At 49.4% G+C, this 23,322-nt stretch overlaps 2 protein-coding genes across 6 annotated transcripts in view; both read right to left on the reverse strand.

Annotated features, from left to right (window-relative positions):
* Positions 1-799: 799 nt before the first annotated feature.
* Positions 800-15,335, reverse strand: GDPD2 (glycerophosphodiester phosphodiesterase domain containing 2). 5 transcript variants are annotated; one of them, XM_036016496.1, is made up of 16 exons: positions 14,940-15,334; positions 13,342-13,455; positions 12,984-13,087; positions 12,576-12,669; positions 12,341-12,400; positions 11,769-11,867; positions 11,500-11,593; positions 11,185-11,330; positions 10,990-11,072; positions 10,720-10,870; positions 4,562-4,783; positions 4,202-4,350; positions 2,031-2,178; positions 1,821-1,903; positions 1,542-1,570; positions 800-1,455 (listed from the first exon to the last, which is right to left on the reverse strand). In XM_036016496.1, the coding sequence occupies exons 2-16, from the start codon at positions 13,444-13,446 to the stop codon at positions 1,403-1,405; spliced, it is 1,620 nt and encodes a 539-aa protein (XP_035872389.1). In that variant the 5' UTR covers positions 13,447-13,455; positions 14,940-15,334; the 3' UTR covers positions 800-1,402. The 5 variants fall into 5 exon arrangements, with proteins under 5 accessions (XP_035872389.1, XP_035872387.1, XP_035872388.1 ...); XM_036016494.1 differs by lacking the exon at positions 1,542-1,570 and having other exon boundaries at positions 800-1,499; positions 14,940-15,335; XM_036016495.1 differs by lacking the exon at positions 1,542-1,570 and having other exon boundaries at positions 800-1,499; positions 13,342-13,813; positions 14,940-15,335.
* A 1,217-nt stretch (positions 15,336-16,552) lies between these two features.
* KIF4A (kinesin family member 4A) overlaps positions 16,553-23,322 on the reverse strand; it is a 108,857-nt gene continuing 102,087 nt past the window's right edge. Inside the window, exons 28-30 of the mRNA XM_028522542.2 lie at positions 22,124-22,240; positions 18,876-18,998; positions 16,553-18,606 (exon numbers count right to left, since the gene is read on the reverse strand). Coding sequence (XP_028378343.1) covers positions 18,406-18,606; positions 18,876-18,998; positions 22,124-22,240 — 441 coding nt within the window. The 3' untranslated portion in view covers positions 16,553-18,405. The remainder of the gene's footprint in view (positions 18,607-18,875; positions 18,999-22,123; positions 22,241-23,322) is intronic.

Raw genomic sequence — 23,322 nt, forward strand, 5'->3', positions numbered from 1 at the left:
GACCGGAAGTGGCCAGTGCATCCTGGGAATTGTAGTTCTAGGGGCTTTCCTGCGACCGAGTAAGGGGTTGTTCTCAGGTGCTAGTGCTGCCCCAGGTCCCAGTCTGGCGAGAGGGGAGGAATGGGTAACTGAACCTCCTGAACTCTCCAGATCCTTAACTCGTTTTGTCTTCGTGTGGAGACACGAACTTGGGTGAATGCTATGCAGTGGGGGACTGCACAACAATTGTGAAAAGTCAGCCGCCGATCCCCCTCCTGTTCCCTTTTTGCCTTCGCCCCACTCCCTTCTACGAGAGTCCTTGTCCTACGCCAGCTCCGCGCTAGTCACCTGAACTGTTTAGCGCAGGCACTCACGAGCTGCAAACACACTGGGAAACTTACTCCTCCAGGGAAAGGCAGGCCGGGAAACCAGATGCTACGCGCAGCCCAGAGAAGCGAAAACTTGTGGAAACTGGACCATGCCATCAGGGTCCGGAGTCAAGGACACAGGTTCCCAACTGGCAGGGGAAACAGGTGTCATTCAGCAAACGTGTCACTGGGATGACCGATGCGGCCCTTCTTTGGGGGCAGGTGACCACAAGGTGGAGCTAGAAAGCAACTCTGCACAGCGCGCCTAGGGGCACCTGGACTGCCTCCCGGGGCAAAGGCTCCCCAGCTTCCCTCTTGCAGCCTTTCATTGCCTCAAGTGCTCTTACTCCCACCTCCAACCTATGTATCTCCCTATGACGACCCCTCACTGTCACGTGACATACAGGGTGCATCCTCCGTCCAGCCCCACTGCTGAAAAGATAAGACTGTGACCAAATGGAAATAAAATGTATTCAGAGATGGGATTGAGAAGAAACAGGAACTGACGAGTCTTGAAGAAAAAGGCTGTATGCAACAAAAAAGTCACCTGTAGACACAGAACTGCATGGCTAGATGGGCTGTTTAGCCTCCAGCCTGTAGGTAGCAAAGCAGCTGAATTGCAGATGTTGAGAGAGATGGTGAATGGATTGGGATTGGTGTCTTCATCATCTCACAGTTCTGAGAAGGATGTTCTGTCCTCTCTTCAGTCACTGTTCCAAGTTGTCCCACCCCTGACACACCCCGTGCTTTGCACATGAACACGTGTACACAAGTCTGAAACATGATGTTGGCAATCTCCTGTGTACTAGAACATTTTACCTCGGGGGAAAATTTTCGTGACTGTCTTCTACCACCACTTCAGGTCAAAATCTGAAGGGGAGCATATTCCATGGACAAGTGCACCATCTGGGCAGAAGGCGCTCATAGTTCAAAACCTCCAGTTGGCAAAGTTCACCTCACCCCAACACTACCAGCACTCCACCTCAGCCATCGTCCTTCCTTACGTCTTGCTGTTGGCAGACGTAAACAGCTGGTGGGGGCCTAGGGCAAGGCATTCACTCCCTTCTCACATTGTTGATCCTGGTGAGCAGCACAGCTGTTTCTAAGCCTGGAGAGGGGAGGGGGGCACGGTGGGGATGAGTAAGGGGAAGGCTAGCAGACAAGCAAAAGGAGGTGAGGGGAGAAAGTTCTTACCAGTTCGCTCTCTCTTCTCCGCACATCTCCTACAGGGAGAGAAGCTTCCCATTGTGAGTTCAGCCAGGTTCAGGCACAACTTTTTGCCCCTGAGTTTCCCCAATATGCTTTTCCCGGGTTCAAGCCAATTTGGTGTCTGAGGAAGAGTCTAAGAATCTCAAAGGAACCAAACACAGCTGACCCCAACCCCCCAGGCAGCATATGTGAGTCTGAATCAGTCCTATCAGCAGGCCCTTGGGGAGGATAAAGATCCAGCAAGCTGAGGCCCAAAGCACTCACCCACGGAGGAGGAAGTGACACAAAATCAGCAGGGCGGAGACACAGTCGGTGGAGATCCACACTATTAGGTAGGTTTGAGGGGCCTATGGGAATAAGAATAGCCCCCTGTTGGTGGCCGGAGCCCCAAAGGTAGTATATCGTGGAAAAGTAAGGAAGAGAGGGACAGGGTTCAGGGGACGCAGGGAAGGGGGACACTCTCAGAGCCCTTACAATAAGCCAGACGGGGTAACGCATCTGCTGCAGCAGCTGGCAGTCGTTGGTGGTGACTGAATTCACCCCTGCACACCAGAGGAGGGAGAAGAGCCAGGGCTTGTTCACTACAAACAGGTTCACCGAGACATTATCCTCATGCAGCGCCCTAAGGAGGTGGAAAAAAAACAGGGTACATGCCGGCTCCTGGAGCACAAGGTGTGGGAGGCAGCCCCTGGCTGGCTCGAGTCTACAGTGTCACTGCCAACGGGCTCGCCATTCCACCTTTGCTTGGCAGCCCCCAACCAGAGGCGATTTTCTTTGCAGAGCTCTACTCTGTCTTTTGGTAGATTCCTAGCTTCGCTGTCTGGGGCCACCTGAATGTGTCTCTCCTCTTCGTCCCCTGCCAGCCAGCCCTTCGGAAGGCTGAGGATCAGCGACCGTGTCCCCCCTGAGTCTTCTCCTTTGTAGGCCCAACAGCCGCGGTTCCTTCACCTGGGGCTTGGAACCTGGCTTATCACTTCCTTCGCCACATAAACCCCTTTCATCTGATCTTCCTCCAGTTTACCAGTGTTCCTTTTGAAGTATGGGGTCTGCAGCTGCACACGATATCCAGGTGGCATGCACAAGCTCTGAGGAGAGCCGGACTCTTCCTGACTTCAGGCCTGTGTGAAGGCAGCCCAGGCCAGGTTAGTTTCAGCGATGGGATGTGGCATGGATGACTTGGTATGCGCACTGTTCAGTCAAAAGCCCTGGTCTTTTCACATATTCCTGCTCATGCCAGTGTCTCTTCTCTTGTCTTCGTGCAACCAAGCTTCTTTTGGGCCCCAAATATAGATAGGCCTTTCCATCTATCCCTGTTGCATTTCATCTCGGTACACTTGGCCCGTCATCTCAGAGTGCTTAGACCTTTCAGGGCCTTCATTTCATCATCAGTGTGATCATTACCAATTCAGATCTTTTAAAAACATGATCAGCCTGGGCTGGTGTGGTTCAGTGGATAGAGCACTGGCCTGTGAACCAAAAGGTTGCTGGTTTGATTGCCAGTCAGGGCACACGCCTGGGTTGCAGGCCAGGTCCCCAGTAGGGGGCGTGTGAGAGGCAACCACACACTGATGTTCTTTCCCTTGCTTTCTTGTTATCTCGCCCTCCCTTGAAAAAAAGATCTTTAAAAAAATAAAAATGTGATCAGCAGTTGATGCTGACCAAGACAAGACTAAGGTGGGGGCCAAACCCAATATCGTGTCTCCTTCCTTGGTGACAACTTGGGGGAAAGGTCCTTGACATACTTGTAATAACTGGGCTCTCCTTTGGTCCTCGTTTTTTCTGTCTGAACACAAGAACATTGGTAGAGATCTTGGCAGTGGAATGTTTTGAGGTTCATCATATTTACTGGCTGGGTCAGCTTTTGGGGCCCAGGTGACGTCTGCAACACTCTCACCCCTCTCCCCTGCATCCATCCTCTCTCTCTCTCTCTTTTTTTTTTAAGATTTTATTTATTTATTTATTTATTTTAGAGAGGGAAGGGAGGGAGATAGAGAGAGAGAGAGAAACATCAATGTGCGGTTGCTGGGGGCCGTGGCCTGCAGCCCAGGTATGTGGCCTGACTGGAAATCGAACCTGCGACACTTTGGTTCTCAGCCCACGCTCAATCCACTGAGCTATGCCAGCCAGGGCTCATCCTCTCTTGTACTTATCTCTTTGGGGTAGAATGAAAGCTAAATGACCTACAAGGTCCTACCCAATTTGTCCTCTGCCTACCTTTCCAGCCTCGCTCCCCCTGTGCTCATCAGGCTGCTGTTCCTGCTCTTCTGCAGCTCTTCTCATCATTTGCTCCTATGACCCATCAGATCTCAGCCCAGGCATCACCTTTTTAACTGTTATTCCTAATGTGACCCTTCCCTATCCCCTCACGCCCAACCCCAATTGCTCTGTTGTATCTCCCTACATCTTATCGTCTTCATATCACTTATTGGTGTCCACCATGCGTATATGTGGTTCATTGGTTTGTGGTCTTTCTCTTTGACTTGTATGTCCAAAGCCTGCAACAAGTAGTGCCCAACGCATAGCAAGTGTGTGATAAATACTTGCTATATGACTGAGTGAGTGAATGGTCTTTGCCCTCCCTGCATTGGCTCTTCCCCGCTGTTAGCCACATGTGGTGCCCATGGCTCCTTGCCTCTGGTACTCACTTCATATCCAACTGTGGCAGGTCTTGGTAGGGGAGGTTGAGAAGCAGGGGCCTCTCGGTTGTGTTGACTCCCTGGTGTCCATATACCTGGCGCATACCAGGTGCTTCTTGTTGGACAGTAGCCCGATCTTCATCAGGGAGCCACAGGACCTGTGGTTCGGGAAGCAGGAGCATAAAGCTGAGGGAGGCCCAGGGATTCCAGGGGCAGGGGCAGAGCATGCAGGTGTGACCACAGGATGGGGTACATAAACTGGGGTGGGGCCCTGGGGCAGGGGCAGCTCAAGATTATCACTGTGGCCTAGGGAAGGCGGGGGTTGGGGGAGGATGGTGAAGGGCACTTGGGATCCTGGCGCAACATCACCGTGGCTTGAGACACCCTTGAATCCAGCACAGTCTCCAATGTCTGGTTCACAAAAGTGTCATAGTATGTGTGGTTCCGTGGGGGGCGGCGCAGGTCAAACATAATGGAGAGATTGAGGGCTGCCGCTTCCTTCAACAGCTCTTTCAATGTTGGTACTCTCTGATTCTCAGCCTCTTTCCGATCAGAGCCCGACAGCTTCTTGGCCTCCCAGAATGGTGGCCTCTATAAGAATAGGAGAATGATTTCAAGACCAGAAGAAGCCTGTAGGCCATTCCCCCATCCTCTCCATCTTACTCATTCCCCAACTTGGTGTCCAGCTTCTGCCTGCCTCTGAGCCAGGGCCTTTCTTTCCTCAAACTATGGCTTTTTCCAGACCCTCTAACACCTTCATCTGTGACTCCAACCTCCTACCTGCCCAGTGTCTTAACCTCATCTCTCCCACTACACTTTCTCTTTAGTCTCGTAGCGTCCTCTGGGGGTCCTGACCCCTTGGTTTCCTCCCAAGCCATCGGGAGCTTTCTGGCTGCACCTGCATCCCCTACCCATGGCACCTCCACAGCCTGAAGTAGTCTTCCACAGCATCTTTAACAACTTCCCTGACCCACCTGCTCTACAGATCCCAAACTCTGATATAATTCTACAATCTCCTTCCTCCTGCACCCCTGGTGGGGCAGCGGAGCACACCACATAGACTGTTGGCACTGCGGTCCTGTTTTCCGCTCTAGTGCCACTTCACCATCCTTTTACTTGTCCTTGATTGGCTCCCTCCCCCATTTCTTCCAGAGGCTATGCCAACCTGGGCTACTCTCCTCTCCTCCCCTTGTAATCAAAAAATGACCTTACCTCAGAATCACTGACCTAGAAAGAGTGAACTGTCTAACACGTATTAAGTGTTTGCTGTGTACCAGGTGGTGTTAGAAGTACTTTATATAATAGGACGTGTCTGGAAGGCGGGTAAAAGTTTCCTTTCTGACTGATGCATGATGAGATGGACAAGAAGCACTCTGGAATGTCCCAGTAAGGACTTCCAAATATCTATTTCTTCAGAAAAGCAACAAGAGCACTGCCCCCTACCACCACCAAAACGTCAAAATTATGTTTGATTTCTTGAGTATAATGTATGCTAGGAATGACATCTTTATTTATTTTTTAAAGATTTTATTTATTTATTTTTAGAGAGAGAGGAAGGCTGGGAGAAAGAGAGGGAGAGAAAGAGCATGCCCCCAACTGGGGACCTGGCCTACAACAGAGACATGTGCCCTGACTGGGAATCGAACCGGCGACTGTTCAGTTCACAGGCCAGCACCCAATTCACTGACCTTCACCAGCAGGGGCAGGAATGACATCTTTAAAGTTATGGAGGGAAAAAAAATCTCAACATTGAATTTAATATCCAGTGAAAATATCTTTCAAAATGATTCAAGCTCATTGTAGGAGGCAAGCATCATCCTGATTCCAAAACTAGATAAAGACACTACAAAGAAAGAAAATTAGAGGCCAATATCCCTGATGAACATAGATGCTAAAATCCTCAACAAAATATTAGCAAACTGGATCCAGCAATACATTACAAAGATCATACATCATGATCAAGTGGATTTATTTCAGTGATGCAAGGTTTGTACAATATCCACATATCAAGAAATGTGATATACCACATAAACAAAATGTGGATAAAAATCACATGATCCTATCACTAGATGCAGGAAAAAACATTTGATAAAGTCTAGCACCCATTTATGATAAAAACACTTAGCAAAATGGGAATAAAGAGAGCATACCTCAACATAATAAAGGCCATATATGAAAAACCTACAGCCAACATCATACTCAACGGGCAAAAACTATAAGCATTTCCCTTAAGATCAGGAACAGGACAGGGATGTCTGTGTCTTTCACGTGTCTTATTCAACATAGTACTGAAAGTCCTAGCCACAGCAATCAGACATGAAGAAGAAATAAAAGGTATTCAAATTGGAAAGGAGGAATTAAAACTGTCATTATTTGCAGATGACATGATACCGTATACAGAAAACCCTAAAGATTCCATCAAAAACTACTAGAACTGATCAATGAATTCAATAAGGTAGCAGAATACAAAATACATATCCAGAAATTAATTGCATTTTAATACACCCATAATGAACTATCAGAAAGGGAAACTAAGAAAACATTCTCATTTACAATTGCATAGAAATACCTAGGAGTAAGTATAACAAGAATATAAAAACCTGTACTTGGAAAATTATGACACTGAAGAAGGAAACTGAAGAAGATAAAACAAATGGAAGTACATGCTGTGCTCATGGATAGGAAGAATTAACATCATTAAAATGTCCGTACTACCCAAAGCAATCTATAGATCAAATGCAATTCCTATGAAAATTCCAATGGTGTATTTTACAGACTTAGAAAAAATATTACAAAAATTTATATGGAACCAAAAAGACCCCCAATAGCCACAGCAATCTTGAGAAAGAAGAACAAAGTTGGAGGAATCATGCTACCAGATATCAAACTATACTATAAGCCCATAGTAATCAAAACAGCCTGGTACTGGCATAAACACAGACATATAGATCAATGGAACAGAATAGAGAGCCCAGAAATAAACTCATGCTTTTATGATCAATTAATACTGGACAATAGAGGCAAGAACATACAATGGTGTAAAGATAGTCTATTCAATAAATGGTGTTGGGAAAATTGGACAGATACATGCAAAAAAATGGAATGAGACCACCTTCCCATACCATATGCAAGAAGAAACTCAAAATGGATTAAAGACATAAATATTAGACTTGAAACCATAAAAATCCTAGAAGAAAACATAGGCAGTAAAATCTCAGACATTTGTCACAGCAATATTTTTTCTGATATGTGACTTTGGGCAAGGGAAATAAAGGGAAAAATAAACAAATGGGACTGCATCAAACTAAAAAGTGTTCGCACAGCAAAGGAAACCATCAACAAAATGAAAAGACAACCCACTGAATGGAAGGGCATATTTGCCAGTGATACATTTGATAAGGGGTTAACATCCAAAATTTATAAAGGACTCATACAATTCAACGCCAAGGGAAAACCAATCCAATTAAAACAAAGGGCCTGAATAGACACTCTCCAAAGAGGACATACAGATGGCCAACAGACATATGAAAAGATGCTCTATGTCACTAATCATCAGAGAGATTCAAATTAAAACCACAATGAGCCCTGGCTGGTGTGGCTCAGTGGATTGAGTGTGGGTCCGAGAACCCAAAGGTTGCTGGTTTGATTCCTAGTCAGGGCACATGCCTGGGTTGGTGGGCCAGGTCCCCGCTTGGGGGCATTTGAGAGGCAACTAATTGGTGTCTCTCTCACACATTGCTATTTCTTTCCTTCTCTTTCTCCCTCCCTCCCCCTCACTCTAAAAGTAAATAAATACAATATTAAAAAAAAATAGATAAAATCGCAATGAGATGTCACCTCATACCTGTTAAAATTGCTAACACCAATAAATCAACAAACAACAAATGTTTGTGCTGGCAAGGATGTGGAGAAAAGGGAACCTTTATGCACTGTTGACACAAATGCAGACTGGTGCAGCCACTGTGAAAAGCAGTATGGAGTTTCCTCAGAAAATTAAAAATGGAACTGCCTTATGACTTAGTGATTCCACTTCTGGGAGTTTATGTGGGGAAACCTGAAACACTAATTTGAAAGAATATATGCACTTGTATGTTCAATGCAGTGTTATTTACAGTAGCCAAGATCTGGAAACAGCCCCAGTGCCCATCAGTACATGAATGGATAAAAAAGCTGTGGTACATTTACCCAATGGAATACTACTTGCCATAAAAAAGAAGGAAATCTTACCCTTTGCAATAGCATGGATGGACCTGAACAGCATTATGTTAAGTGTCATTAGAGAAAGACAACTGCCATATGATTTCACTTATATGTGGAATCTCATGAACAAAATAAATGAACGAACAAAATAGAAAGACTCTTAGAGAGCAGACTGACAGCTGTCAGAGGGGAGCAGGTTTGGGGAACTGGGTGAAAAAGGGGAAGAGATTAAGCAAAAGGCAATAGACACAGACAACAGTATGGGGATGACCAGAGGGGTGGGGGAAAGGTAGGAGAGGGTAAAGGCAGATAAATGGTGATGGAAGGAGAACACATAGTATGATATACAGATGATGAATTGTAGAACTGTATACTTGAAACCTATATAATTGTATTAACCAGTGTTACCCCAATAAACTCAAGAGAGATAATACACCTGTTCTCTTATATATACTTCCACACTTCTAAATAAAGTCCTAATAAAAAATAATGGTGGAAAAAGGCTTTTCCACATAAGTGAATACTGGGTGAACTTGTCACCAGCAGGAAATGTGAGCATAGTCATAATAAATATAACTCATTGTGTAAAACAAGACCCCACAAGCCTATATTTACGTGAGCAAATAAGTGAAGACAAAGATCTGAGATAAACGAAGTACTTTATGTGTATTCATTTATTCAGTCCTCCCAATGATCATACAAGGTAGTTATTATTCCCATTTCACAGATGAGGAAAATGAAACACAGAGAGACTAAGGAATGTTACCCAGGCTCACGCAGCTAGGAAGTGCTGAAGCAAGCCAGGATGCAAACCGAGACATCCCTTGCTCTTCATAATCTGATGTGTCATTATATAAAGACTCAAAATCACCTCACGCCAGTCAGAATGGCTACCATCAACAAGTAAACAAACAACAAGTGTTGGAGAGGCTGTGGAGAAAAGGGAACCCTAGTGCACTGTTGTGGGAATGCAGGCTGGTGCAGCCACTGTGGAAAACAGTATGGAATTTCCTCAGAGAACTAAAAATGGAACTGCCTTTTGACCCAGTGATTCCACTGCTGGGAAGATGTCTGAAGAAACACAAAACACTAATTCCAAAGAATATAAGTACCCCTATGTTCATTGCAGCCTTATTTACAATAGCCAAGACTTGGTAGCAGCCCAAGTGCTCATCAGTAGATGAGTGGCTAAAACAACTAAGGGACATGTACACCATGGAATACTACTCAGCCATAAAAAGAAGGAAATAGTACCCTTTGTGACATCATGGATGGACCTGGAGAGCATTATGCTAAGTGAAATAAGCCAGTCAAAGAAAGACAAATACCATATGATTCACTCATATGTGGAATCTAATGAACAAACTGAACTGACAAGAAAAACAGAGACAGACTCATAGATGGAGAGCAGATGACAGCTAGTGGGGGGCTTAGGGGGTGGAGGGATCAAGCAAAATAGAAAGAGGACTCATGGACATGGGCAGCAGTGTGGTGATTGCAGGAGGGAGGGGGGGTATAAGGAGGATAAATGGTAATGGAAAAGTACAATAAAAAATTTTAAAAAAGGAAGTTGCAAAAGAATACGTGAAGTGGTCCTATCGGTGCAAAATGAAAAGTGTATATGTGTGTGCATATATCTGGGTGCATGTAAACATATGTACATATGGAATATGAAACCCACTGTGAACAGTGACTATCTGGAGGGGTTGAATTGGAGAGACTTTTCCATTTCTAGGTTATTTGTCTGATCTCTGTTTTTACAAGGACAAAAAGGAACTGAAAAAATAAAGTATCCTTTGCAGAGGACTCCATCCCTTGCAGGACTGAAGTCCGCATTTGTGGGCCTGGCATTTGAAGCCTTCCAAGACCAAGCCTCTGCTCCTCTCCCTAGCCTCCCCTCCCCCTGCTCCCCTGAGTTTTATCTCGCCAAGCGACTCTTGTATCCCCTGGGAAACGCTTCACCCTTCTGGGCTTTAGTCACAATCTCGCCTCTGACCAGAATTCTCATTTCCTGCCTTGTCTGCCTTAAAAACCACTTCGGTGTCCTCTCCCTGCAAAACTTCGCCTGACCCTCGCCCACAGCCACCGTGCCAAACAGTGACGTCTCTACTCAGTAACAATGCTGTCATCACTCTGGGTTTCATACTCTGATAACCTGTTGCCCTAGCTGTCATTTTTATTTACTAGAAGGGAGTGGCCTCAGAGGGGTGACTGTATACGTATTGCCCAGCACAAGGCTCGGCAAGTGCTTATCAGTGAGGGAACTCTGCCCTGAGTGGCCCTGAGGGTGGCTGTCTGTTCCCAGACGGGACAGATACTGTCCTCACCTCCAGGAACCAGGCTCCGGCGTTGAGTCTCTTCAGTTCTGCCCAGGAGAAGTCGCTGCTGTGCGCCGCGATGCGGGTTGGAAACACAGAAGCCACATCTGTGGTTCTGCTGAGGCGCTCATCGTGCATGAGGAAGGGGACCCCATCGGAGCTGAGGGCACAAGGGGTGTCAGAGGGCTGAGCTCTGGGGCTGCTCCCATTTCTGGAGCTCCCCTGCTGTGCCTGTCAGCAACACCCCCGCCCCCGCCTCCCCACCTCCACTCCCCTCACCTGACCATGACATCGGTCTCGAACACAGCAGCGCCACATTCAGCTGTCTTCCTCAGGGACATCAGGGTGTTCTCGGGGGCCAGCTGGGGAAGGGCATTGCTGAGGAGGTCTTTGGGAAGGGTGGGGGCCTGGGGACCCACAGGCCTGGCTGCTGCAGACCCTCCCTGCCTCGCCAGCATTCTGCCCCACGCTCACCATGGGGGCCCCTCGGTGCCCCATTAGCTCAGGCTTGGGCGGTAAGTGTCTGGATTGCATGATACACGGTGAGGAGATGCACAGGGGGGACAGGTAGATGGCCAAGACAACTCCAAAAAATAGGAACAGTAGCACAGTCTTGCGACCTGTGGGTAGTGGGGGACATGCTATGGAGAGAGGGCACTGGGTGAGCTCAGTGCGGGGCAGGGGGGGCGTGGCCAGGAGCAGAGGGCAGTCGCAGGAAATTGGGCAGCAGGAGGCTGAAGCAAGGGTAGCCAGCGAGGGCGAGGGCATGTAGGGGAGCGCAGTTGGCACCTCTTTGGTGGATACGGTAGAAGGCATCCGCCACAGGCCAGGCCAGGATGGTAATGCAAACAACAGCTCCAATGTGAAGGAATGGGGCTGTGGCCTGTGGGTGAGAGTTGGTGAGGAGGGCTCTTCTCCTTTCTCCTTGGAGGACGTGACTTTGGGAGTTTAGAGCTACTTGCAGTCCTGGGGAACCAGGGAGCCAGATAGGTTCTGGGATTGACCCCAGGCCGCGGCTCTCCCCCAGCAACTGGAGATCAGCAACTGAAGCCACTCACCTGTAGTGACAGATGTAAGCTAAGCAACTCCTCCTGCCATTGGACGCCCAGTACTGCAAAGCCGGCGGCCACAAGAAGTATAATGAGGAACAGCAGCACCTGGAGGACCCGGGGATGAAGGGGGCCTTCTGTGTCAACCCCCAGTTCATGGCCACCTGGGCTGCCCCGCAATCTATGAGAACGGGACCATTCCCTTTCCCTGACTCCTCCACTTTCTGTCCTTCTCTTTAAAAATTTATTTCTATTTTTAGAGAGGGCAAGGGAGGGAGAAAGAGAGGGAGAGAAGCATCAATGTGTGGTTGCCTCTCATGTGCCCCCTAATGGGGACATGGCCCACAACCCAGGCACGTGCCCCAGACTGAGGATTGAACCAGCGACCCTTCCGTTCACAGGCTGGCATTCAATCCGCTGAGCCACACAAGCCAGGGCCCTTCTTTCATTTACCAAATATTTACTGGGCTTCAGATCCTGAGTTCCAGAGCAGGGATAGAATAGTGAGGTCTTTAGCAAATAGCCAGCCAAGGGCTGGGCCCAGGGGCCCCCTCTCCCGCTCGCTCCCATTCCCACTGTACCTTGTGCACCCAGTGCAGATGCAGGGGCTGGCCACAGAGCCGCAGGAGCACAGCCAGGAGCTGGGGGCACAGGGGCGTGAGAGTAATGAGGCGCCAAGAGACGTGGGTCACTGAGGCAGGCTTCACAGGCTGACACCTCCCTCCTCCCCTCCCCACAGTGGGACAGGGTAGAGCTGATCAGGGAGGAACAGCTGAGGTGGCGGTTGGGCCAGCACCCCTCCAGACCCCAACCCACCAAGAGCAGAGATGCATATGTGACCAATAGAGAGACGAAAAGCATAAATGCCAGGGACCAGTCCATCCAATGTCCCCAGTGGCGGAACAGGAATCTGTGGGAGGGGAGAGAGGGCTCTGGGTGCAGGAAGGGGTGTTTGCAGTGGTCTGAGGGGAGTCTGGGTGGGCAGACCCAGATGGAGGACCGGAAGGGAGTAAGGGGCAGCCCTTCACAGGGCCAGGAATTGCAAGACTGGGGAGATTTCTCAGAGGGGTTGTCTAAGGAGGTTAAGTAGCAGGAGAGCTGGGCAGGGCTGGGGATGACTGAGCACCCAGGGGTCCCAGGGTGGGGAGTAGGTTCACATGTATGCTGAGGTGGGGGCAGGGGCGGGGGAGGGAAAGGGGCGGGGGCTTGGCGTCCGTGACACACTCGTTGAAGTTGTGCAGGTCATTGAGGAGGATGAGCCCGACGTACAGCCAGCCCAGGGAGACAAGGAAGGTGAGGAAGAGCAGGCCAAACCAGAAACATTCATGCTGTAAAGGGGCAAGAGAGAAGCTCACAGCGGATTCCCACTTCCAGCTCAGTCCCCAATGGATGGCAACTCCAGGGGACTTCCTGCCAGGCATTGGGGACACTCTCTTCCCATATTTCAGTGATTTTTCTTCCTGGGGAGAAAAAGCCCCTTCCCCCCATCCCTCAGCTGCTTCAGAGCACACTGGCCTCCTTGGCCTCCTCCCCTCCAAGGGACCCCAGCCTTGGACTTCCACCCTCCCCATCACTACTCCACCTGGTGGCTCTTCCTCCTCTCTTTGGGGCACTTCCTCCAGTGGCAGCTATACAGGCAGCGGAGGCAGCGGGCCCACGTGGAGCAGCAGCCGGGAGACTCGGCCATGGTGTGTGCCTGTGGGAAGGGATACTCTACCCTCTAGGGCCTTGGTAGAAGGCAGATTGCAGCCTCCTCCCAGTGTATGTGAGGAGCCTGGGGGACAGTTTCCAGACTCTTCCCTTTTAATCTGGATACCTGCTCAGTCTGTGGGACACCGGAGAAGTCCAGCCTGTTTGCTGGCAGGCTGACTGTCCAATCACTGTTCATTAACAGCATCTCAGCTCTGGGGATACACGGCTTGCCCGCCCAGGGTGGAGACTTGGGAGAAACTGCCTTGGGTGGGGCAAACTCAGTTCAGCAAGTTGAGTCACATCTGGCCAAGCTTCCACCTCAAGGAGCAAGAGTAACTTGAAGCAGGAGTTACAGCTCCAACCTGGGGCGAAGGGGGCGCCTAGCTAGTTGGCCAGTTGCTATGGATACAGATTGTACACCTCACAAAGCCCTGACTGAAAGATCTCCACCTTCGCTCTCCACTTTCCAGGGGGCAGGGGGCACAGCCAAGGACAGGAAGACAGGGGAACAGGCAGCCTGGGTCACTCCTGTTCTTTTCCTGTCCACGCACATGTGGCCAAGTCTGAGCCCTCTTCCCCAGTCCCATCGCTTCCTGCCCAGCTACCCCTCCACCACAGCCAGGAATCCAGCCTCCCTGCACTTTCAGAGTTCCCACTCTCTGAGGTCCCTAAGGTGAAAGTGCAACAAATATAGGGCAAAGGTATGGGTGGTGTGGATGTCTTGGGACAGGCGATCCCTGTACCTTGTGCTTTTGAGTCAGGCTGAGACTGACCGGGCTTACTCATCCCCAAACTAAGCTGGATGTGTGATGCTGATCACCCAGAAGAGGGTGTGTGATTTGTGTCACCATTTGTACCTGCATGTGCACTGGTGGCAGGCAGTACAAACGGGGTTGCCCATGACCCTGGGTGTGTAAAGGAGCTCCTGAATACACCCCAAATGTGTGCGTTCTATGTGACACCACCCCTTGTCATTGGGGCTCTCCTGAGGCTGTGGAGTCTTAGCGGGCGCACCATGGCTGGGCTCCTGAAAGGACGGAGGGTGTGGCTGCTCCCAAAACTGCTCTCCTTACCCTATGCTTGCCTTGGGAAAGGAGGTTCAGGCAGGGCGTGGAGGGGTGGGGGCCTGAGCCTGTGGAAGGAGGCCTGTCTGCTCCCTGAGCCCCCCTCCCAGGAAAACGGTACCCCAAAGGGCGGCCCCGCCTCCTCCCATCCTGGAGCTGGGCTGTGGTAGCCTGCCCTGGACTCCATCCGCATCTCCCACCTCCCCTCAGATCCTGCCCCTGTACCCCAGACACTGCCTGTGGGAGTGTCACCAGCCTCCAGGAGCTGTCTGGAGATTGGGGTCAGGTCTGAGCAGCCTGAGAACCCCAGTCAGGGGGGCTGAGCAAGGATGCTATCCAATCCCTGCCGGCTGGAGCCAGCCTCCGCCCGCCCGCCCGCCCGCTGCTCCCGCCTTAGCCCCCAGCCCTCCAGGGGCCCTCACACGTTCTCTCAGCGGCAGCTCTGCTCTCTGCTCTGCACTGCTTCCCAGCTCCTCTCCGAGTTGTCGAGTTGTCGGAGTTCTCTGCCTCCTCCCTCTGTCAGTCCTCAGCTCAGCTCGTCCGCTCAAACAGGTGCTACTGTTGCCACCTATAGGAAGCCGACAGTGCCACCTCTCTGAGGGCCTCTCTGAGGGCCTGCAGCTGCTCTCTGGCCTGTGCCCAGTCTGGGTGGGAAGATGGGAGGGAGGAGGGAAGAGGGAGGGCAGATCTGCTTCTTTACTTGCTGCTGCTGCCGGTCAGGGGGCTTTGGGGTGAGGAATTCTTTTGTGCAGCCTTCCCCGTCCCTCTGTCCCTCCTCCTGCTCCACTCAGTCACTGCCGGGGGGCTTTGTCCTGGCTCAGGGAGGAGAGGGCTGAGGGCACACTGGCAGGCGGGAGGGAAGCTGGGGGAGGTGACCACACAACTCTGCAGCTTGGCAGAGGAGAAGGGGCCCAGCCAGCCCCCTGGGAAAGGGTGTGTGTGTGTGTGTGTGAGGGAGTCTAGCATTTGGTGTCAAGCTTCATGGGAGGACAGCCTTGGTTCATCAGCCTCCTTTCCCTCTTGGGAGCCTACTTCTACTTCTGCAAAGTACATGGCGAAGAGAAAAATGCAAGCCACTTCCTGAAATCCGGACAGCAGGTCACCCTGTTTCTAGGCCAGGGGTCCCCATGGATCTTGTAGATCCTCCTCTTCCACTCCATCACCCCAGCCAGGATATGCTCACTCAGGATTTCAGCTGCCTTATCTCCAAAGTATTTCAAGTCTCCTTCCAAGAATATTGGAGGAGGGTAGGGTGTTCGGGTTACAGGCTTTTGAAAGATGAACACATTGTTGACATAACAAACATTCAAACCTATAGAGAATTTTTATTAGTTTCTTCGAGCCAAACTGACAATTGCTGGGAAGCAAAACCTCAAGGGGCTGAGAAAGTGCTCCAGAGAATGGCGGTTTTACAGCCTATTTTATTCACGAACATCAAAGGAAGAGACGGAAGGAGTGTTACATAAACTCCATTGGTGGTAGATTAAGGGGTCAGGAGAAAGCCAAGTAGGGATATCGCTGAGGTTAGATAAAAAGTAAAACAGAGGCACCTATTCCTTTTACATCGGTGGCCACAGGATAACATTTACAGCCCATAGAGATGGTGTGTGGGGAACAAGAGAACAGTGATGGGCCGTGGTCTCTAATGCAGTGGGTGTGTCTTGTGGGCTCGGGAAACCTGATTACTCTGACATTACAACAATATCTTAAATGCACAAAAGACAACAGACAGGCTTACTTAGGGTAAAGATTGACTATGTGGCCCTGGCTGGCGTAGCTCAGTGGATTGCGTGCAGGCTGTGAACCAAAGTGTCGCAAGTTCGATTCCCAGTCAGGGCACATGCTTGGGTTGCAGTCCACGGCCCCCAGCAACCACACACTGATGTTTCTCTCTCTCTCTTTCTCCCTCCCTTCCCTCTCTAAAAATAAATAAATAAATAAATAAAATCTTAAAAAAAAAAAAAGATTGACTATGTCAAGGAACATACAGGCCTAGGATGTCACTACCCACTTTTAAGAATTTTCATATTTCGACCGTCCTACGTGGTCACTTTCGGTCTCTGTGTTTGTAAGGCTGCCGCGCAGGCCTCTCCTGAGCTGGTCAGGTTTCATATATGGTCCCTTTTTCATCCACAACATACAAAAGATGCTGTCACTACACCAGCGGCAGAGAGGGCTGGCTAGCGTGCTTGCAGTCAGCTTGAGTGCTACAGCACAGGGCTCTGGGCGGGATGGGGGCTGGGGGCTGCCTTGAGGGACCTTCCCCTGTCTCCCTTTAGGCTGATGCAGTGGCTCAGAGCCTGTGCGCTAGCGCTGTGTTGGTGGGAGAGGATGCTTCTCTGGGGATAGCTGTTTCCCCTCCCCCAGTGCGCACTGGGTCTGGAGCAGCAGGAAGGGAGACTGTTATGCCAAGAGACAGCCCCCCTCCCTCTCTCTGCCTTCCCATTGTATCCAGGGGCTCTAGTTGGCCATGGCAGAGGCTCTCCTGCTCCCTCGACATTAAAATGCAGAGAAGCAGGGCTGCTTGTTGGCTGGAGGCCAGCGAGGGCTGCAGGGACACCCAGCGCTCCTGCAGGCCTCATTCTCAGCAGGGCGTCCTCTACCTTCCTTTGCTTGGTTCTGGTGGATTCTAGAGTCTTGGCTTTCATGTGCCAAATTCTGAGGGGTGCTTTGGGAGGGAGCTTTTATGAGGGGGGCAGCTAGGATTCAGAATGCATGGATACAACAGGCTGCCCAGGGCTTGCAAACTCTTCAGAAGGCGGCAAGGCCAGTCAGCAACCAGCGTTTGGCATTCCAGGGCTGGCCCCTTTTTTCGCTGTAAGCAGAAATGTAGAGCGCTGATACTGAATAAGGAGTGAGCCACGGCCCACCACTCCCCTTTCAAAGGAGAAGTGCAGCCCCACGCTCTGCTCCCACAAGAAGTCAGGCTGCGGGGCGATAGGGATCGTCACCGCTGCCACTCCAGTCATGCAGGAAGCTCTGGCATTAGACCTGGGTTCAAGTCCTAGCTCTATTACTCACTAACTCTGTGACTTCAAATAAAACTGTGGCAGGTGCACACAGATGCTTAGTGTGTACAATATGGTCCCTGCTTCCCAAGTCCAGAGGCCAGGCAGGCTGTGCAGTGGAGGTCAGGTCACAGGCCTTGGTAGTGGGCTTCCGATTTCCTAAGGTGGCAGAGCGACGCAAAGACACACCATGGTGTTCCGTACACCCCTCAGGGGACAGAGGCTGCGACAAGGTAGTGAGGCCCTGGTGGCTTGCATGGATTGTCCTTCGTGGCCTTCCCAGGGGCCGAGAAATGCAGGTTGAAAGTGGAGCACAGAAGGGTCTTTGCAAACGGCAGTGGCACTAAACTTTATTTATTTATTTACATCATTAAAACATTAACATTTTTAGAGGTTTCATTTACTTCAGCACCACGGAGACCCCCTTCCTGAGGTGGGTGTGAAGGACTGGTGCCGCTGCTCCTCACCCCCACCCCCCACCCCCTAGGCCGGGCTCCGCCATTAGGCTGAGACAACCCAGAGATAAGACAGACTTGGCCACCTTGTCCCCACTGGGGGACAGCCTTCACTGTCTGAGAATCGCAAGGAGCTACATTGTACAGGGGCGACTGGTTCCTGAGAGTCAGCAGGAAGGTCAGTTGGTTCGCTCCTCGGCAGGTGGCTTGGCGCCCTTCCGGAGGAGAGAACGCTAGTCCAACAAGTGTTCCTTCCCTCTCAGTAACACGCTGTCCCCCTTTTACAACAGCAAGAAACCTGAAATCTAGAGGAGTCATTAAAAAAAAAAAAACAAACAAAAAAAACAAACCAAAACCCAACAACCCTCTGGCTGCTACTGGATCGCATCTCCCAAGCCAGAATGAGGCAGAGGCAACGAGTCCAAGCTCAGTGGACTTCTTCTTCAGCAGGGGAGCAGCCCGAGAAGAAGCTCATGTTGCTGGTCAGAGCTCGTTTCTTTTTCTTCCCTGGAGCCTTATTCTCTTGGGATTCTGCGGTGACATGTTTCAACTCCGGGAGGCTGAGGGAGGAGGCATTTGGAGCTGTCTTTAACAGAACCTGCTCCACCTCACACATCTCTTTCAGGATCTAGGAAGGACAGAAACAGGTCTGACGAGATGTCATGTGGGGGCAGAGGCTCAGCCCGGCTTGCCCCCATGAAGGCTCAGCACGCTCCCGACAGTACAAGGCGTCCCCTAAGACTCACCTGTGGGAGGAAACGAACTCCAGCCTATGCCCCATTCCCAGTTCCCAATAGACAGAGTGTACCTCCCCCCTCCCGGCACTGCTCTCTGTTAGAACTGAGGCTGAGATGGACGATACCACAGCTGGAAATGGCTGCCTTTCAGCCCACTTACCTTGCTGTTTGGAGTGGCACAGACGGGGTTGAAGAAGCTCATTCCTGGAGTCACCTCCGTGGGATCCTCCAGTTTGAAGGAGCCTTCGGAATCCTGGGTCCGCTCAATAGTGCCCAAGCTGTCCTGTGAATCAAGTCGATAAGCCATTAGAAGTTCAAGTCCCAGGGTTACAGAATCACTGCTCCCCTTCAACCAGTGAGATGCCAGCTCGGAGGCCTCACCAGTGTCTAAGCAGGTCCCAGGGAGACCCTGCTTGGGGAGGTCATAGTGCTTGATGGCAGCTTCTGCAGGCAAAGGACTCAGTAGAATAGTGGCACAGGACACGTCACAAAGCAAGGTTTAATCAAGACCAAGGCTTGCTCATTTCCTTGGTTAACCTTCCCTTTCTCCGGGTGGCACTAGCCTTTTTAGCACCTCTCTCTACAAGGGGTTGCCTATAGTAGTCTTTTTATCAGGAAGGAGACTGAAGCCGAGAGGAAGAAGTTACTTAGGTAACAAGGAGACTCTGTGGTAGACCTTTGATTGCAGTTACAACCTGCTGTTATGAAAAAAGAACTGCATTAAGTGTCAGGAAGCCTGAGGTCCAGTCTTTTTTTTTTTTTAGAAGTCTAAGATCTTTTAACATGTTTTATTAAATGTGTTGGTATGGCATTGGTGAATATAATTATATAGGTTTCAAGTGTACAATTCTATGGCACATCATTGGTATATTGCGTTGTGTGCCCACTACCCAAAGTCATGTCATTTTCTGTTACCATGTATTTGACCTCATTTCCCCTTTACGACCTTCCCCCTTCCCTCTGATAACCACCCTACTGTTGTCTGTGTCTATGAGTTTTTGTTTGCTTTTCTCGTTTGTCCATTTGGTGCTTTCAGTTCTATATGCCACATATGAATGAAATCATATACTTGCTGACTTTTTCTGACTTATTCCGTGACCTACCCAAGGTCCATCCGTGTTGTCGCAAAAGGCAGTGTTTCATCTTTTCTTATGGCTGAGTAGTGTTCCATTGTAAATATGTACCACATCTTCTCTGTCCAATCACTGGTTGTCTCCATGTCTTGGCCACCGTGAATAATGCCACAACGAACACGGGGGTGCATATATCTTTGCGAATGAAAGTTTTCAAAATTTTTGGGTAGATTCCCAGAGGAGGATTGCTATGTCATATGATAACTCTATTTGTAATTTTTTCAGGAACCTCCATACTCTTTTCCATAGTGGCTGTAACAGTTTATATTCCCGCCAGCAGTGAATGGGGGTTCCCTTTTCTCCACAACCTCTCCAACACTTGTTAGCACCTGTCTTGTTGATGACAGCCATTCTGACAGGTGTGAGGTGATAGCTCATTGTGGTTTTGATTTGCATTTCCCTGATACCTAGTGACGTTGAGCATCTCTTCATACATCTGTGGGCCATTTGTATGTCATCTTAGATGTTTTCTGTTCAGACCCTCGGCCCATTTTTAAACTGGATTTTTTTGTTGCTGTTGTTGCTGAGTTGTATGAGTTCCTGATATAGTTTAGTTATTAACCCTGTATCAGAGGTGTTGTTTATAAACACATTCTCCTATTCAGTTGGTTGCCTTTTTGTTTTGTTGGCAGGTTTTTTTTTTTTTTTGAGCTGTGCACAACCAGTTTAGTCTTAGTCTCATTTGTTTGTTTTTGCCTGTACTTCCCTTGCCTTTGGGTCAAATTAAGAAAGTCCTTTCTATGACCAAGGTGCATAAGTTTAGTACTTACAGTTTATTCTATGTAATTTGTTGTTTTAGGTCTTGTAATTAGGTCTTTGAATAATTCTGAGTTAATTTTTGTGTACGGTGACAAACAGCAGTCTGGTTTCATTTTTCTTTTTTCTTCTTCTTCTTCTTTTTTTTTTTGCATGTGGCTTTCCAATATTCCTAGCACCATTTATTGAACAGGTTTTCTTTTCTCCATTGTATGTTTTTGGCTTCTTTGTTGAAAATTAGTTGCCCATATACATGTGGGTTTATTTCCGGGGTGTCAAATCTGTTCCATTGGTTTCTGTGTCTGTTATTCTGCCAATACTGTGTCATTTTGATTACTGTCATTTTGTAGTATAATTTTAAGTCACGGAGTGTGATAGTGAGGTCTAATTTTAGCTATCATACCAGCCATGTATTATCAGGTGAGTCACTTGAGCTTATCTCTGGGCCTTAGTTTCGTTCTTGGTAAAATAAAAGCATTACACTAAGTCAGTGGTTTCTACAACTGAAATCCTAAGAGGAAGCCCAATATGTAAACAGGTAAAGAGCAAGCTGCTTTGGCTGACAAGGGGTCATGCTGGGTCAGGTCACGTACATCTGCTCGGAGGCATTTCCATGGAGCCACCGTAGGAGTCTAGAACCTGAGTTGGAGGAAACCACAGGAACAGACTGCTGAGGGCCCTGTGATACCTACAATTGTTAGCCTGACCTCTGGCTTGCTGTTTTAGGCCTCTAATGGCTACTTACCTTGGAAGTATTTTTAATGAAAAACCCAGGGCAAAACCGCTCACATGGAGCCATTCAAGAAATGCACCATGAATAATCATTAGACTAAGCGCACTAAAATTATTGTTTATCACACAGAGAGCTGTAGGAATGAGCTCTGGCCCTCGGCCCAGGTGGGCGGAAAATGAGCGTGTAGATCTGACCTGCTTGGTGCTGGCCTTCTCAGCACACATTTTGTTGCTCTGAGTTTCCTGTTCCTGGGAGCAATACACGGAGGATAGCTACAATTAACTTGGCTCACAATGGTGACTGTTAGGAAGACCATGTTCTTGTGGGTCTTTTCCTGGAGCCATGGAATAGCTGGTTCCCACGGAGAGGGGCTAAGTAACTAATGTCTTGAGATGTCCGAAGGATCAACTTTCTTCCTGAAAGCTGCCACCTCAGCACGTGGCCCTTACAGTTCCAGCTAAGCCTCTGGATTAGCCTGATTCCACGAGTCTATATGCCTTTGTGTCTGCTTTCTGCTTCCTCGTTCCTGCCTCAGAAACTATGCAGGAACTTTGTAGCCACAGCTGGGAATGGGGGGCTCGTACCTGGGAATCTCCCAGGAAGGGCTGTGGTTTCTGAAGGGGATGCGTGGACAGGCCAGCACAGAGGAAGAAGGATTAATGAACTGTGTCTTTTTCAGATTGCAGAGGGAAGGAGAAGGACAGGAAGAGCTGTGCAGGAGACTCCAGGCTGCAGGATGAAGAACACGCTCATGGGGAAGGTGAGGGGCGATGACACTGGTCCTACCTTGTCTTGCTGACGGTTCCTACACTTTGTGGGGTCACAGCTGCAGTCCGTGTCGCAGTTCGACTTCTGTCTCCGGCACCCACACTGCCTGTTCCCACACCAGCCCTTGCAGGAACACTGCAAAACATGTTCGTATGAAGACTCATTACTGACGGGGTTAGAGGGCTGGTTTAAGGGGGCCTTCCCTTCATTTGCAAGCCTTTCTCAAAAACACCAGCGACTTTACCAAGCTTCTATCTCCTCAGTCCTCTCTTTAGTGAAACACTGGGCAGCATGAAGCAACATAGGTTTACTAAGGACAAGTCAAGCCAGCCAAATCCAGTTTGGCAGGCACAAAACACTCGAAAGACAGATCAGAGAGAGAGAGAGAGAGTGTAACAATGCAGGGCAACGGACAGAGACTCTTAGGATAAGTTTCTGGGCAGAGTAAAGAAATTTGAGCCGGACGGTTGCAGAGTTTGGTGTATTTAAGGCCTGGGCACAGTTGCTCAATGTCTTTGGGTCTCTCTAACAGTACTTCATCCAGCTTACATTTCTACAGTTGTTCAGTGTCAGCCTGGGCTTTGCCCTCAGCACCTGAATCGTTCAGCATTTTCATGAGTCGCTGATGATATGGAATATCATTTACATCTGTATAGCACTTTACTGTCTGCAGAGTACTTTCATATGGTGCACGAATACCAAACACCATTTGAATCTCATAACCGGTCTGCAAGGTAGGCATGCGAAGTGGCTGTAGCCACAACACAAAGCTGGAAGGATGACTGATACGTAAGAGAACAGAACCCTAATTCACAAATATTCTGACAGGCTGAAATCATGGGCTGAAAGTAAAAGAAAAGTTATAACAGGGATCCGTGCAAGTCTGGCATTTAGGTGCCCCCCAAACTCAGCCACATGAGTGTAACATGGTGGGAGGGAAGATCTGGCTGAAAATTAGTGTTTGCACAAAAGGCCTGGGGGATTGGAGGCACTGTCAAGTTCCAGGAGTTCAAAGTGCAAAACAGCCGTCCAAACCCAAACACAGTCAGGCAGACATCCAAGGCGCGGAAGTCACAGCAGCAACTGCCTCGCTGTGCCTTCGGTCAGCCAGAGCCCATTTGAAGCAATCTGTCCCATTATACGGCTGCAGCATCTTGTCCGGCATAGGAAATCATAGACAATAAAACCCCCCCTGCATTCGTGGCCCTCTCCTAATA

Source organism: Phyllostomus discolor, chromosome X (genome assembly GCF_004126475.2).
Source record: "Phyllostomus discolor isolate MPI-MPIP mPhyDis1 chromosome X, mPhyDis1.pri.v3, whole genome shotgun sequence".
NCBI lineage: Eukaryota > Metazoa > Chordata > Mammalia > Chiroptera > Phyllostomidae > Phyllostomus > Phyllostomus discolor.

Excerpts from the sequence above, each read along its gene's own strand:
- GDPD2 (XM_036016494.1), bottom strand. The coding sequence starts at position 13,446 with ATGGCCGAGTCTCCCGGCTGCTGCTCCACGTGGGCCCGCTGCCTCCGC. Across the intron at positions 12,670-12,983 it reads GACCTGCACAACTTCAACGA|ATTCCTGTTCCGCCACTGGG; the intron begins GTGTGTCACGGA and ends CCCCTCCCACAG. Across the intron at positions 11,868-12,340 it reads ATCTGCACTGGGTGCACAAG|GTGCTGCTGTTCCTCATTAT; the intron begins GTACAGTGGGAA and ends CGGGTCCTCCAG.